The 16,956-nt window shown below is 43.6% G+C and overlaps 1 protein-coding gene across 3 annotated transcripts in view; it reads right to left on the bottom strand.

The window, feature by feature from the left end:
* GOLM2 (golgi membrane protein 2) overlaps positions 1-16,956 on the bottom strand; it is a 416,514-nt gene that overhangs the window by 99,944 nt on the left and 299,614 nt on the right. For all 3 annotated transcript variants that reach the window (XM_078682961.1, XM_078682960.1, XM_078682959.1), the window contains exon 8: positions 2,019-2,177. In XM_078682961.1, coding sequence (XP_078539087.1) covers positions 2,019-2,177 — 159 coding nt within the window. The remainder of the gene's footprint in view (positions 1-2,018; positions 2,178-16,956) is intronic.

Genomic DNA, 16,956 nt, shown 5'->3' with positions numbered 1-16,956 from the left:
GGTCATCTCGGAAACTTCTAGTGCTATGAGATTAAAAAACTGGGGTTTGTTGACTTGGAAAGCAGGATTTTGTTTGGACCTGAATGAAGCCAGACACGTCTAATTTAGTGTAGCAGTTCACGGCTTGCTGAGTCTCTTGACCCCAGCTGTGAATCCCTCAGTCAGGAGTGGGCTAAGATGCAGTGTTTGCAGCCGGTGATGTACTTTTTTTGATTGTTGGCATTGTGATGTGCAAGTTTGTCTGGGTGCACAGTCAAGTCTCCAGTGATTATAATCATCTGGAGTATTTAGTGTACATATCTTATATCTTTCCTTTGACAGGGTTTATTCCTTGTGTCTGACTATATGCATTTAACAGAGTTTATTTCTTGCAGTGGACGTCCAGTATTATTATCTGCTTGTATTTTATTTCATGCATCGAACAGTTGCATTTGCTTACTTATAATTGTAGAATTATTGCTTGCACATATACATATATATATATACAAACACATTTATAAGTTGTTTTCATTTGACATCTGGGAAAGCCTTTCTGTTACAGAGTTTGGCACAAATAAAACCGTTCGCTTTATTCTGAAAACTGTCTTTTGATGTGCCTCATTTTAGGAGTGACATCCCTTTCTATGTGTTTTTTTTATTGCTTTGCTGTGAGTGTGCCTTTGTGTGGGAGTGCAGCATTTTCTATTATTTGGGAGGGTGAAACAATACACAGGGTCAGGAAGCTTTTTTCAGGTGTACCACTTTCGGTGAAAAGGACCAGAGTCCTAAAGAGAGCTAGCTCATGTTGTGTGAATGAAGGGATTTAGCTAACAACCTATCACATTTATTGGAATATTTGGAGCTTGGAGCCTAATTTACTTCACATTGTTCACATCCTGTTCAGTGAAGTTCTAAAGCAGGACCACAGTCCTGTAGGAATTTAGGCTCCTGGCCATTTTTAAACAGTTGGCTGGTAACAAATGAATTGCTTTCAAAGATGTATGCATACGTGCATGTGCCCGAGGGGGGTCATCCTCCTTGATGGGTATAAAATAGTAGGTTCCACTTACTGGTGCATATCAGAAACAGCGACCTAGTGAGGGTGACCAGTATTGATCTCTTTCACCCAACTGTAACAGTTCACATCCAGCTACAAAATGTTGGTCTTTTTCGTTGACAGTGAGAGATTTGTCACTTACTTTTGCTGATTCCTACACAGAAAGGAGAAGAACTGCCCAGACAGATACACAAGTGTTATTTCCAGCATTCTATGCACAGCTTGAAGTCTGTCAAAATGGGCATGTGTGAGGATGGAGACATTTTCTGTCAGCTAATAGTATAGGAAAATGGAAAACTTATTAGCTTTTTTAGAAGGAAAGACAGTGAAAGAATGCACTGCAACACCATAAAACTGGACATACCCGATAAGCAAATTCCTGCATCTTGTGCGATAGGTGGAATAAATAGGAAAAGGGTGTGGACAGTGTTGAGGCATGAAAGTGGGCAGGATCCACATGTGGAGGGACACCATCTGAGGGGTTCACGTAAAAAATTTAACGCCATAGCATTCTTTCTGAAAAGCCTTCTGGTTGTGCTTAACATTGCATGCAAAACACAACTACCTGGGAAGAAGAGGGAGCAGGATGCAAGAGTAGTTTCCTTACAGATGTGCAGTCTGAGGCTGTTGGGAGCATGGCTTCCACGGTACAGGATAGTAACAATTAAATAAGCTAAGACAGCAATCATAGATAATATGAATTTCAATACAAATGTGCAGTGCGGAGCTCACAGTCCAGGACAGCTGTTGCTTAACAAATGCACACAATTTATTTGATTCTGTCAGACAATATAGATTCCTCAGTTCAGGCCAACATGGGACATAATAGCCTCTTCAGAGAGATACACAGCATGACTGAATGTGAACACTACCCATTCCAATGGCAGTAACCTCCCAGTCAGATTAATACTGTGTAATGATGCTTAATAGTAAACGAATATGTGCTTAGAAACCAGAACATAAAGGACCAAGCTATTCTTACTTTGCTTCAAGTTCTGAAAATTTGTGTTCCTCTTCTTTGGAAAGAGCTCCATTAGACTGCTTTCCATGCGCCGCTTGTTCTGCATTTCCAAGGGTTGCAACTGGGGAGTGTTTGGAGGATTTCCCACCTCAGGTTTCAGTTCAAAAAGCATGTCTGCACCTGCGGTACACCAAGAAACAAGTGTGATTGACTTATGCACCAGAACACAAACACCATCCAAGTTACATAAATTGCCTCCATATTCCGAATGAAGATTATAGTTTAATCAATAGTATTGCTTATATCACCACTTCAGTGACATATACAAACACTACACATTTTCCAAAGTCCAATGCAACTGAATTGCAATACTGCTGGTGGACTATTCTAGCAGGGGAGATCAAAGCCAGTGCTCCGGCAGCTGAGCAACTTTTTTTTTTAACCTTTACCAGGAGTTACCGGTCTCTCTCCCCTAAAAGTCACTGGCCATGAAAATACCATCTATAGCAACTGTGCTTGAATGTAATCAGAAAAGCCGGGCGTCCTCATCCACTCGCGAAACTGGAGTACCTTGTGAGAAAGAAATTATGTTGAGGGCTATTTGCATGGCTATTTGGAAGCATGCTTGCCATACTGAGAAAGTTTCATCAAGTATTCTGTCAAAATGGGGAGCGTCACATCAGCAAACTCTCATATGGCATGGGACTCTCTCGCAAGGAAACGAACAGCATTAGTAGGAATTCATGACAAGGTACTTGACGCAACACATTTAGAGCAAAGTGCAACCAGACACTGACACTCCCTGTCTGGACGTATAGAAGGTTTTGCTTGAACCTGCAGGGAGAGGAATGAATCATCAAAATCTCCAAAGTGGTATGAGATATTAGACTGGCCATATCCGCTGGTGTGAGCCTACATTTCTTGGAAGCTGCTCAGAATCTTGAGGATCACTTAATCTCTGTAGAAAGCGTAGATTTTGGCTGGTTAGAGCACCGTGCGACAGCCACTGTTTCTACTCCATTTTTAATGATCGTTGCAAAATGAGCCTGCGCAGATGAGGCTGGAATGCCAGTTTCCAGTCAAGCATAAAGCCTGGTGATATCATGATGATCACTAATTAAGTAATTCTCTGGAACTACGTTAGCCACTTCGCTATGTTCTTGTTTTTGATGCCATGGAAACTGCCAATAGAATAGAACATGCAGTAGAATGTGTAATAGAGATGAAGAGATCCTGTGAAACTGCCTGTTGTAAACTTAAAGTTCGAAAGAATATTAGAAAAATTGAAAAAAGTTCAGAGACTCAAATTAGAAAAAGTAAAAATGACGTGGAATCCAATAGGCAAACATTTGAAAGGTGTGGCAATTTTAACCACATGGCAAGCTCAATTGCATAGCAGCTTGTATTGGGGTGTGCAGAAAATGTGGAAAAAGGGGGCATTGTGTCAGATTCTGCATAGAATCTGTTAATAAGTCACTGAATTTTGTTGAAGATGAGGTGAGGCCGAGTTTGTTTTTCATGTATCTGATCATTCAGAAAGTCTAAGTGCTCTGCCACGTGAAATATATATTGATTATCAGAAAATTAGGGTCTTAGCTGACTCCTGTTCTCCTTGACTCTCACAGACTATAATGACATCAAAAAAGACCATAGGACATGAACGATCAATTCCTATTAACACCTGACATACATATCTAGAGGGATATAATAAGGATCCTATTCACTTAGTTGAAATGACCACCATGAGCTCTCCTTTGAGCGATGTTCTGCAGTGTGTAAAATCTGTATTACGATGCAAGGTTCAAACCTTTTAGGTTGGAGACACCAGAAAGACTTGGGATTTATCCTTGACCCGAATAGATCTGATCCTGTTTTTCTCATTAAAACTTCTCTGGATGTACAGAGCACACATAATGAATTTCCTAATATGTTTTCAGACAAACTCGATCATCTGAAAGACTTACAACGTAAAACGTGTTAAAGGAGGAAGGACAGTCAGTCACAAATAAGGTTCATTCCATCCAGAATTTTATGAGAAAACATTTAGAGGATGAATTATACCGACTTCATCAATGAGGGAATAACTGAACAAACTGAGGCATCAGAATGACTCGTCCCTATATTATGGTCCAGAAAATAGGTGGGACAGGACTAAGGTTATGTGTAGACTTACTCGATTTGAACTCTGAGATTTGGGTTGACCGTCACCCCCTACCTAATATAGGAGAAACGTTAAGTTTAATAGGAGAGGCTTAATGCTTAAGCGTGATAAGTTTATCTGCAGCATACCACCATCCAAATATCTCACATACTCGGTCTCCTTTGAGTGCATTCAGGTTCTGTTGCATGCCATTTGGATTGGCTTCAGCCGCAGCTGCATTTCTACTGGTAATGCAACCGATAGGCATAAAAGGAGTGGTGCGTTTTCAGAATGACACACTGGGATGAGGAAAAGACAATGACGAACATAATCACACATTACAAGCCATCTTGCAAAGGCTCAACCAGGCTGGGCAAACTATCCACAAATAGAAGTGTCTAGATCTGTTGTGAACTATATCTGGTGAAAGCTATACAGAAGCTCCTGGTGGCAATGAGGAACTAAAGTAATTTCCGGGGCTCACACAATTGTACTCTAAATTGGTGCAAAATGTTGCTGTCATAGTCCACCCGTTAAGAGCTCTTCTTAAAAAAAACATATTCTGTTTGTATGGTTCCAAGAATTCCAAGATGCATTCATCAAGGTAAAAATGAAATTGTGGGTACACCTTTCTAGGGATGTTTTGATGTGAACAAGACGACTATTTTGACCACTAGCTTCAGTTCCAAGATATTGTGGGCAACACTTTTGCAAGCTATTGACAACAAAGAAAGAATTGTGGCATTTGCTTCCAGATCTATGAAAGATGCAGAGAAGAATTATTATTTTGTGGAAAGGGAAGTATTTGTTTGTTAGTGGGCAATAAAACACTCACCATAGTTTTATGGGCCTACTGTTTCTGGTCCAAACAGATCATAAGCCATAAGTTAATCTATGCACTGCACAAGCTTCTGCATGCTACATCCACAATATCAAAATGGCTCCTCGGCCTGGAAGGCTACAATTTTTCTGTTGGGTACATATCAAGCATACTTAACTTATCAGCTGTCTGCCAATACATGCTGTCTATAACTAAGGACTGGGATCAAGAAGAACCCTTGAATGAACAAGTCCTTTCCAGAAGTCAGGAAAACAGTGATCCTGTAGAGTGGAAGTCAGGGTAATAAAATTATGACTCACTGTTTAATGTTAATAAATCTGGAAAAATATTTTCCTCCTGAACTTATTACAACAGTAACTTTATGCCACTCTTTTGTCGTGGCTTTTCCCATTCTCATCCTGTGATGAGAGACGACAGCAACTGATTATAAAAAGAAATACTGCTGACGTTCCTGGCCAAAACTGTTAATGATATGAAAAGAAGACTTGAGTGTAGTGTAAAGAAAGGGTCTGTAGGATATTCACATACCTGCCATGATATGTCCAACAGGAATATGCCTGTTGTATGCCATCTTGATCAGGTTATGGCATTGTACCCAAACACCTGACAGTGATTGAGCTAATGCAGACTGTAGCTATAGGCAATGCAGGACCTTATCCACCTGGCAATAGTTGCCCAACCAGTTCTCATCTAGACAATTGCCCCAAAAGGTCACAGTTGGTTCGACACACACAGGTAAAAGTGCAAGACGTGATTCGTATTCATGTTGTGCCAGAACTCTTCTGCTCAGGTGTCATGGGGACATACCTCAAGCAGAAATTTCCCATGTCTATTCCAATAGAACAAAGTGGTTACTCTTGCATGACTCCACTTAACCCCAGTTTCTGCCAAGTGGAGTAAAGTAGGTTAGAATGTCACTACACCAAGGACCACAATATCAACAGACATATCACATCCAGAACCTCATGAAGGTAAGTATATATTTACTATATCTACTTAACTTGACGATGTAGCGACAGTCGCCATAGAGGAAGCCATATATACTATGCAATATATAGTATGCAATATAGTAAATGCCCCATCTTAAAAATATCTCATCATCTACAGAGCCAGATAGCGGATTTATGTTTTTCTCTTATGATCGGTGACCCAACGGCTCTTTATTTGGTGTTCTCATTAACGGTAGGTCTGATGACCACCTCTGGTAAAGTCAGGTAGAAGTTACCAAAATGATGAAGCATCGCAAGTTTCTGAAGAAACTTCGAATCAGATTGTAGAAAAGGCATGCAAAAACACCTTGCACAATCCCACATGAGACCATTCCGTCGGGAACAGACCATCATTCTAGAAGCAAACTGCTGCACATGGAGTTGAGACTAGTTTGAAGACATTTTTGAGGTGGATTTCCTTGAGTACCTCCCACTTATGCGACTTTTAAAGGGCGCTTGAATTTCTTGTCCATTCTGGAGTTGAAGACCCACGCTAGGAGGAAGATTAGGAGGAACATGCCTTACTGGATTACCTACTCCCACAAACTTCTTTAACGAGATGGAAGAGGGCTGTGGTTTTGTCAGTGTACACCACCACCACCCTGGATTTCAGCAATGTGAGGAAAGCATTCAAATCCAAGAAGACTAATTTTGGTTTCAGCATGATAATGTGCAAGGATGTACCTCATTTGTTCACAAGGCACTCCTCTCATGTCACAATTTCTACTCCCAAGCCACACTCTGAAGAGTTGGTAATGACCTCTAGCTGACAGGTGAAGTGAAAGGGGCTTCAGACCAAGAGGTTGTGAGTATATCTCTCGATTTCCAAGGATGGATGAACCAGGATGAGCTTCAACTCAGGCAGATGGATTTGCAAGGAACTTCTGTTGAGCTTAATGTGAGGATTCTAGTCCTGTTAAAAATGCTTGGAGTTCCAGAAGCTTCTGAAACCACAAGACTGTTGCAATCTACTTGGTCACAAAGTGGCCAATTGAATGGTTGCCGACTGTTGGTCTTTCTGGAGGAGGGAGGGCCATTGCCAGGCTTGAGTTCACAATCACCCCGATTAACTAAATCATTTTGACAGGAGCCAAAAAGGAGTTGGCAGTAGTTAAACAAGAAACTAAGCTTTTACAGAGTATGTATTGTTAGGGCTAAAGTGGACTCTGGAACCTCTTGGATGCCACTTGAATTAGGTAGTCATCCCGGTATGATTATTAATGGACCTTCAAATGCACTAGAAGGCTGCAACCAGGGCCATGATATTGGTAAAATCGAAGGTGCAGCTCTGTACCCGGTGTTCTAGCAGGACTGCTTGGATGGCAATGGGATGTGGCAGTCTTATACTGGTGGATGGCATGAGCCATTGAGGGATCAAACACACTTTCATCAAAGGGGAGGTAGAAGACTTTCAAGGACTTGCACCACCACTGCAAGTGCATTTCCAGTAAAGAGCTCCAGTTCCTAGAAACAGTACAGATTAGGTCCTAGGGTCTAAGCAGCTTCTGCTTCACACCTCACTTACCCAAGGATGAGTATGTATCTTATTGGGCATAGTCCAAGGGCAAGGAGGCATAGAAAGCAAAGTTGTGCCAGAGTTAGAGACAGGAGCTGGCCATGGTGGAGTTAGCCTGCCGAACAAAGACAACTGGAATGTTGTAGCTCTTCGGACACTATGCCACCGTGTCCATATGGGAGGAAGAAACGTTGCCCAGAGGGAAACCATCTTCACCAACATGGACTGAGCTCGGGGATTTAAGACACAGACTGAACAGTTTTTGAGGCTGAGTACTTACTGTCCAGTGACTTAAATGGTGGGCTCAGGGCAAGGCTTTCTGCAAATCTTCTAAGCCTGCTTGAACAATATGGGATCTAAAGCAGGGCTTGGTGGGGAGCTGTTGTGGTCACAAAGGTACGGAATCTCCTGTTCTCTGGCGGGTATGCCACTGTCTCCATGGATAGCACCTGCAAGGTACTGATGGTACGTTAGCATTTGTTCAGATGGAGTACTTCGTTATCACTGGTACCAGGTTTTGATACAAGTGTTCAGGTCGCGCAGAACAAGTGCCTTCCTAAACGGGGTGCAGGGTGGGGGTGGGGATGATTAGGGTTCAGAGGGTAAGATGACATTTAGCCAACACCCAACCCGAAATGTTGCAAGGACTGAAGCCAGGGTTTGCACCTGGGCTGGATGGGCAGTTGGGTAAGGGTTACACTTGTCACAGGTTGCTCCTCTGGCATGGGCGCTGCACTTGGTACTACGAGGGCTGCAATGGCAGCTGTATCAGAACTGGAGGAAGTTTAGTCATCGGGTCTTTCTGGCTTTCAACCTTTTTGCTAAGAGCATCCAGAAGAGAGTTTGAGAAGAATGTAGGGGACAACTTTGATGTAACACTGCAGTCATATTAACAAGATGTTAGAAGGTATGTCGTACCTCCTGAAGCAGCTGCTTCCATCTGGGTGTGCTGCCTAATTAATCCAATCTGGAAGCCATATAGTCCACAATGTCAGAGGAGCGACAGGTAGGGGCGAACTCTGTGGAAACTGTCTCAGAATACTCCATTGTATGGTGCACTTCTGGAGTTTGAGTGACATGCCAACAAGATTGGGAGAGTTACATCTCGAGGGTAGTTCGCTAGGCAACGATCAGAACTTCCCCTTCTCTGTCATATTTCAGAGAGGACTTGGTGTGCATTCAAATACTGGGGGATTCCTGCTTCCTGTGCTTTGGATGCAGATATTCTCTGCTCACTGCCTGGTTGGGACTCCCATTCTCAAATGCAACCTATGCAGCTTCTGAGCAAGGATCCACTGTGGGGAGCAGGCAGAGTCAGATGACTGACATTCTATGCAAAGCAGGGACTGTGACAGAGACCTCCCATCGAAGAAACAGGGCTCAATAAAGTGAAACTTTAGGCCCTGTGCTTCAGATTGCGAAGGAACAGGGATCAATAAAGTGAAACTTTAGGCCCTGTGCTTCAGATTTTGGTGAAGCAAACTTGCAGAAAAGGAGAGATTGACTTGTTGCTAAGTGCAATCATGGCGTATGGTCTCTGCATCTGGATGAGGGTCAGATTCACAACATAATGGAGTTTCTGGAGATGGGGTTGGTCTAGACCATATGGATCCTTTGCTAGCAGACTTTTTACGCCCTTTCCTGGACTGTGCCAATATGATCTACCTGAAGTTTGTAAATAGTTATTGGCAGATAGCTGGTTGTTCAAACAGATACTTACACATTACCCAGATGATTCACACTTTGCATAGTGCCACTGAAGCAGACAATCACATTGGCGGTGGAGGGCCTGACGAGTTGGCGCAGGGAGTGATGGGGCGGGCGGGCATAGGACTTACTAACTCACCAGCATAAAGGGTGTTTGGTACCACATGTAGGTTTTGTCTTCTTGTTGATAAAATCCAACATCTCTTTAGATATTGTGCACATTTACTCTGCATGCAAGTAAGGTGGTTGCAGACAGCACTCATACTGATGGTAGCACAGAAAGCAGAAGTGTGCTAGATAAAAGCATGAAAAACACCGGTTACACTGGTGAGCTGCTGCAAACGGTCATTGGCACAACACACAAAATGGTTTGAAGCAAAGTGTGGAAAAGTAAATTTTGCCATGTTCTGTGTCCCTACGCCTCATCCATCATATGTTATGTGTGCATGACCAATATGCATATGTTATTCCCCATGCCTGATTAATGACGCAATTACAGTTGTGTCCACCTCTGATATGTCAGTTTCCAGTCCTCGTGAATACTACGAATATCAGGCCTATGTAAAATAATGTTGCCACGTTTCCCAGTGTGCACGTTATTCCATTATAAAGTCCCCGTTTCCAGGCCTCAAAAGGGCCCAGACATCAGATTCAGCTCCTGTCTCCTGAAAGCCTCGCTGAGGAGCGATACAGCCCCCACCTGTATCCTCGACCCTTCACTTACTTCCTGCCTCGCAGTGCCCGGTGCAGCTTGGCTCTGCCTCTGAGTCTGCCAAAAGTATGTTATAGTTCCAGCTATCAGTTCAGTCCTCCTCCTCTGCATTCCTAAGCTACTGAACTGCATCAATAGTTTCCGTCATTGTCTAGCCTTCTCGTCTCCACGTTAGAGAAATACTGTATTTAATGGTCATTTAGTATTCTTCATCACGCACTTCATGTAGAATAATGCATGGTCCAGTCTTAGAGTCAAGTTAGCTTTTCCCCTCATGACTTCTAGTTTATATCAACATGTTCCCTAAACATTAGATACCAGATAGGGTTTAGGTACATGTCGCTCCGACCCTCCAGACTTTAGTCTCTGCTCCTAGCACAGAGTTCGTAGCCCCCAGCTTCTCCTAGTAACACGTCATTGCTAGTTTTCGCGCACCATTAGGTTAGAGGTCCCGGCTCCTTAGGTAGCCCCCTCCTATGTTTCCGCCCATTCATGACATATTCTGTTACGTTTGCATCACATGTCTATGTATACTCCCAGTTACACCTCTTTTTACTGTTATCTTTCGCGACTGCTACGCGTCACACCTTCTGCTCCACCCACTGCTACGCCTACTGCAATGTAATGCTATGTGTTCGCGCTATGTATATATGCCTGTGTTTTGTTATTGAATGTTAGCGCGCTCATCCCAGACCTAGCCCCAGCAGCTGCTGGGCCTCTTTTCCCCTGCTGGGCCCCAGTTGTCCTGCTGGGCCCTGTCACCTCTGTTCTATGCAGGTTGTCCTGATCCTGTCCTTATGCTGTAATAAACCTGCAGAAACTCCTACTACCTCGAATCTTGACTCTTATTTTATTGAGCTATCTGTTATTCATTCATTCATCCAAAAATAGATCCGGTATTATTTATTTATATACCACATAATGGCGCCCGAATAGGGACTTGCCCTTTCCCCACGCGTCGGTGAAGCCACGCCGACCCCCTGACCCTCTGCAGTCGTGACGGAACTCTTCTGCGCAGTGGCAGATATTTCTGCTCAAGTATCCCTCAGGCCCACGGAGGAGACGGAGGAGGCGGTCCAGCATCCGAACGAGACGGTGGAGGAACGCGGCGAGTCCCGACCAGAGCCCAAGCCGAGAGTCCAAGGTCCGAGGTATCCGGAGGCCCACCTGTAACTGAAGTCCGAAGTCCGAAGTTCGTCGTCCGTCGTCCAGTCCAGTCCGAGGCCTTCCGTTCCGTGCTGCCCGGTGAGTACCATTGCTGGGGTAGTATCTAGACAGGACCAATCTAAATTGACTCCTGGTCCGTGGGTTGGTGGTGCCCAGACTCACAAACGAAGTGTTCACCTAGGTGGATACGGGTCTTGATGCGTCCCTTTATGGGACCGGTATGTTCCGTACTGTTACAGCAGTGCATCCAGTAACTCTAGTCTGTTCCGTTCTCGAGAAAATCTGTTCTATTTCTGTTCTCAGTATTCCAGGTAATATTCTGTTCGAACTGTTATTTATAATGTTCTTCATGTAATTTACTGTTGTGGTATGAGTGCGATGTGATTTCGTGTTTTTATTGTGTATTGTATTTTGTCCAGATTACAGTTCAGTCATGCCTATATTTTCCAAGTTACGTCAGTTAAAAACTAGAAAAGGTTTATTAGAGGAAGCAGTTCCTGTCCCGCCTAGGGACAGTCCAGGTCACTTTATGTATCAGAAACATGGCATAAACGCCATATTATATCTAGATTTATGGGTAGGGTATACCAAACAGTTAGAAGAAAAGTATAGATGGCCCGTATCGGGTACATGGGATGCCGAATGTATCATGCGAGTAGAAGAAGCATTATGGAAAAAGAAAGCCAGACAGTCACAGAAAGATGCCATCGAGTTATGGCGTAAGGAAGCTCATAGAAGAACGGAAAAGGAAGTCAGAAAGTCAGAGTTAAGTAGAGAATCCCAAGAACGAGCCCAAGAAAGAGAATTAATCGAGATAGGTGAACAAGTCAAAGCCGAACAGTCAGACAGACAGAGGCATGCCCTTATTAAGGGTATGTATCCTCTCCTTGCCGAAGGCTTGCCAAAAGCGACCCCAGAGGCATCTAGTAATTTCCCGCCACCATTAATTCCGACCAAGCTACGTCACAAACCGACCGCAGCTGATATTTTTATTTCGTCCTATTTGGACGACACAGTCCCCGAATATGCAAATCCTGTTCGCGCTCCGCTAGTCCCTGTAAATCAGGCACTTCCCGCTCCTCCAGACACCGGAGTACCTGTTACGGTACCCCCGGTCCAGCCTACAGTTCCATTTCCCACTCTGCCAGGACGTAGAGCCTCAGTAGACGACTCCAGTCTAGGAGCCCCAGGAGGAGCTACTCCTCAAACCCCGCCGCCACACAAGCGTTTATCGGCACTCGAATTACATGCTCAAGCATCACAGCGTACTCCTAAAAGTAATAAGTCTGTTACAGAAATCAGGCAAGCCCTTAACGAATGTGTTTATGATCCAGTTCCAGGCGAATATACTATGGTTTTATATTCCTTACGTGTAAGGAGAGTGACCGAGTATCTAGTCACCTTGCCGAACATGAAAGAAGATCTAGACAGAATATATCGTTTCATCCGTACAGGGGATGATCCAGAAAGTATTGGCGAGATTATGTCTCAAAGGAAAGCCGAGATTCAGCTTATGATATTAAAGTTCCTGATCAATTGTCTAATAAGAGAACAAGATTACCCGTCTAAAGATCCCGCCGAAATGAGAATCTTGACAAGGTGGAGTGATAATATAGCCGAGGGTAAGCACAAGACTGTCAGTGCCATGGAGAGTATGTACAAGAAAATTCGTAAAGAAATAATAAGGTTACACGACCAGCGTAAAGCAGCACAAGTAAGCGAGAAAGAAAGTATCTCTGATCCTGAAGAGGAAGAGAACGAGAATCCCGCCAGAATAGCGTATGTAGGAAAATCCAGATTTCCAGATCGCCATTTACGTCTAGAACCCAAGTCTATTTTTCATCTAGCACCAGAACAAGGTTCTCTAGAACAAGTATTTCAAGCTACCGATCACATTCTGAAATCACGAGTCGGTTACAGTGAATTAAGTACCATGCATGAACAAGAACTAGCCCGATCAGCAGTCCGATGGATTACTGATTCTACCACTTTTCCAGACGAAATAGTGGCACAAATGTTTCTGAAACTGCCCCCAGCCGAGCAACGACTGGTGGGTATGTATATGATCCAGTACCTCATTACTCTGTATGAGGGTCAACACTCTGATCCAGGTCCGTTACATGATATCCTGAACGAGTTACTCCAGTATAGATGGAGAGGTCTAGGTACCGATTTAATTAGTGTCATTCTAGAACAGCGCCACAAATATAGAACGTTTCTGAACCCGCATTTTGTTCATGTCTCACCCCCAGAAAGTAAGCCATTCTACATAGACAGACAGAATCCGTTACGAGAAGTCCACCCAGTCCAAGGGGCGGGTGGCGTAATGCATCGAGTGTTTGTATACACTCCAATTTCAAAGATGGAACTTCTTGAAATGAAGAAATTAATTCCCTGTCATGACAAAGATCCAGCAGGGTTCCATAGAGAATTAAAAGACATGCTCCGTATGGGAGAATACACTTACCCAGACATCATTAAAATGTTAAAGGTCCTGTTACCCGCAGGGGTGTATGAAAAGTTAAAGGAAAAAGAATGGGAGGTGGGAGAGAAAAAGATCGATTGGGCAGCTCTAGAAGCTGAAGACAAGGCACGAGTACCAGGTACCGGTCTTGGAGATAAATGTAAAGAATTACCAGAATTATTGATTCAAGTTTTACCCAGATTATTAACAACTAGGAAAGAAGACTGGGATGCAATCTCAGCCTGTAAACAGAAACAAGATGAAGATATTAGTGATTTTTATTCTAGGTTTGAAAAATGTTTTAGTATTAATAGTGGTCTCAAGACAAGTAGTGAGTCATACCCTCATCTTTTCGTCACCAAATTAGTCGAGAATTCAAGTCCGCAAATTAAAAACCGAGTTTTGAAAGTCGAAAGCACCTGGCAAGCGAATACCCCGTCCCAGATGCTCCAGATGCTCCAGTATCACCAGAATAGAATCAGAGAAGAGCAAGAACACGAGAGAAAACGTATGAAAGACACGAAAATGAAAGTGCTAGTTGCACAATCTGTTCCTCAAGACAGTCAGAAGAGGGGTCCGAATCAAGCCAGTCATCCTGCAGCTCCCGTTAGAGGGAACTGCAATTATTGTAAACAGCCAGGTCATTTTATAAACGAGTGTGCAGTTCTGAAACACAACATAGCTACTGGTAAGACTAAAGAAAGACCACGTCCGCCTAGACAAGAACAAGTTTCACAGATTCCTCAGCCACAGAATGCACAACAGACAGTTACAGTACCGCAGCCTATTGCTGCAACACAGCACGTTACATCACAGATGTACCAGTATGCACAGTCTGAGTATCCAGAGTATCAGTCATATTCATGAAACAGCCTAGAGAGGGAGGTAGGCTTGCCTCTCATCGAGATACCTGTAGATCAAGAAGGTCCCTATGTTCACAGTCAAGTATTAGGGAAAGACAGAAAGTTTTTGATCGATACAGGGGCAAGTAGGACCACAATTAGTCATGCCGAAGTTCCAGGGGCTCCGCTCTCAGGCTCAAGAAATGTTTCCCTTGGATTTTCAGGAAAACCAATAGTTAATGAGATATCTAAGCCAGTCACTCTAGAAGTAGGTCCATTGTCCCGTACTACTGATCTGTTACTTACTAAGTCATGTCCAGAAAATCTGTTAGGCATTAAGACACTGAAAGAATTAGGTGCAGTTATTTGCTGTTCCCCAGAGGGAATACGTCTGTTCCTACGTGACTTTAAGGGTCACTATGTATTACGAGATTTTGATTCAAGACTGTCTAATGTTCCGCAGCACTTATGGGCGCAAGGTCCAACTGATGTAGGTTACATGCAAATCACACCCCATCGTGTGACTCTCAAGCCAGGTGTAGTGTTACCACGAATCAGGCAGTACAGATTGCCACCTGAGGCTGTAGCAGCCTTATCCAAAATTATTGACGAGCTCATGGCTCAAGGAGTAGTTGTAGAAACTGACTCCAATGTATGTAATTCTCCGATCATTCCAGTCATGAAACGTACTGATCCAAATGCACCCCCAGTATATCGATTAGTGATTGATTTACGAGAGCTTAATAAATGTATTATTCCTCAGTACCCAGTTGTCCCAGATATTTCTTCCCTGTTAACAGCCATTGATTCCGAAGCCATGTTTTTCACTGTCATAGACCTCAAGAATGCATTTTTTAGTGTTCCAATTCATCCAGACAGTCAGTTTCTTTTCGGATTCTGTTTAAATGGAAGGAGCTATATGTTTACACGCGCTCCTCAAGGTTTCACAGAAAGCCCTAGTATTTACAGTCAAGCACTCAAGAGACAACTAGACAACATTCACATGCCAACTGACACTGCCCTGCTCCAGTATGTCGATGATCTACTGATCACAGCCCGTTCTGAATGTGCTTGCGAGCGAGCATCACTTACAGTTCTGTATTTTCTAGCCGAGATGGGGCACAAAGTGTCACCTTCGAAGCTTCAATTCTGTGTCCAGCAAGTGGTATACTTAGGACACTTGCTGTCCAAGAGGGGTAGGCAGTTGACACCCGACCGTATCCAGTTAATAGCGAGTCTTCCCCAGCCCAGAACCCAGAAGGAGGTACGTGCCTTTATCGGCCTTACTTCTTATTGTAGACAATGGATTCCCCAGTATGCATTTCTAGCCAAGCCACTGATACAGTTAGCGACACAGGAGGCAGCCGTATCGACTGTCCTCCCTTGGACATCTGAACATACACTTAGTTTCAACGAGTTAAAGAAAGCCCTATGTCAAGCTCCAGTTCTAGCTACACCGAACTACAGTAAGCCTTTTACACTTTTCGTTACTGAACAGGAAGGTACAGCATTATCTGTTCTCACACAAGATCAAGCAGGTCAATACAAGCCCTGTGCTTATTTTTCTAGCACATTAGATCCAGTCGCCCAGGCGTTGCCTGCGTGCCTCAAGTCAGTTGCAGCCACAGCACTAGCTATCAGACAAAGTGATTCCATAGTTTTAGGACATTCTCTGACAGTACAAGTTCCACATTCCGTAGAAGTTCTTTTAAACCGAACACAAACTCAGCACTTGACAATTGCACGTTTAACGGGTTATGAATTAACACTGTTCCAGCCACACATAGACATTAGACGCTGCAACGTTCTGAATCCTGCTACACTGTTACCATCAGTTAATTCAAATTCTGACCCACATGATTGTGTGGAAGTAGTTAACATTACGACTAAGCCAAGACAAGACCTGACAGATATTCCGTTATCAGATCCTGACCTGACACTTTATGTGGATGGTTCATGTATGAGAACTAGTACAGGAGAACTAGTAGCCGCGTATGCAGTGACTACTGACACTGAAGTTATTGAAACACACCGTATTGACACCCTGTCCGCTCAAGCAGCAGAGCTAGTCGCTCTGACACAAGCCTGTATACATGCCAAGAACCTGAAGGTTAATGTTTACACAGATTCACGTTACGCATTCGGAGTTGTACACGACTTCGGAGTGCTCTGGCAGGAGAGAGGTTTCATGACTTCTCATGGAACCAAGATTCAGCATGGTCTCCTCATTCAAGCCCTGTTAGATGCCATACATTTACCGACATCTATTGCTATCATGAAGTGCAAAGCACATACGAAAGTCACCGACATTATTTCCCAAGGTAATGATCTAGCAGACCGCACAGCCAAGCTTACAGCACAGACTCCAGACATTCCAGTTAATCAGACACATACTCCAGATCCGATTATATGCATGACAGTTAAGGACCCTACACAGGATGTCATAGATATACAGTTACATGCTACTCCCGATGAAATCAAGAAGTGGTCTGAACAAGGAGGGGTCCAGACAGATCAAGGATGGTTAACGAAGGGTAGAGCCACATGGTTTCTCCCCGACTCTATGGTTCAAGTCATTATC

The sequence above is a fragment of the Lissotriton helveticus genome, chromosome 3_1 (assembly GCF_964261635.1).
Source record: "Lissotriton helveticus chromosome 3_1, aLisHel1.1, whole genome shotgun sequence".
Taxonomy (NCBI): Eukaryota; Metazoa; Chordata; class Amphibia; order Caudata; family Salamandridae; genus Lissotriton; species Lissotriton helveticus.
The sequence above is the reverse complement of the archived record's forward strand: the minus strand, read 5'-3'. Positions and strand labels throughout refer to the sequence as shown.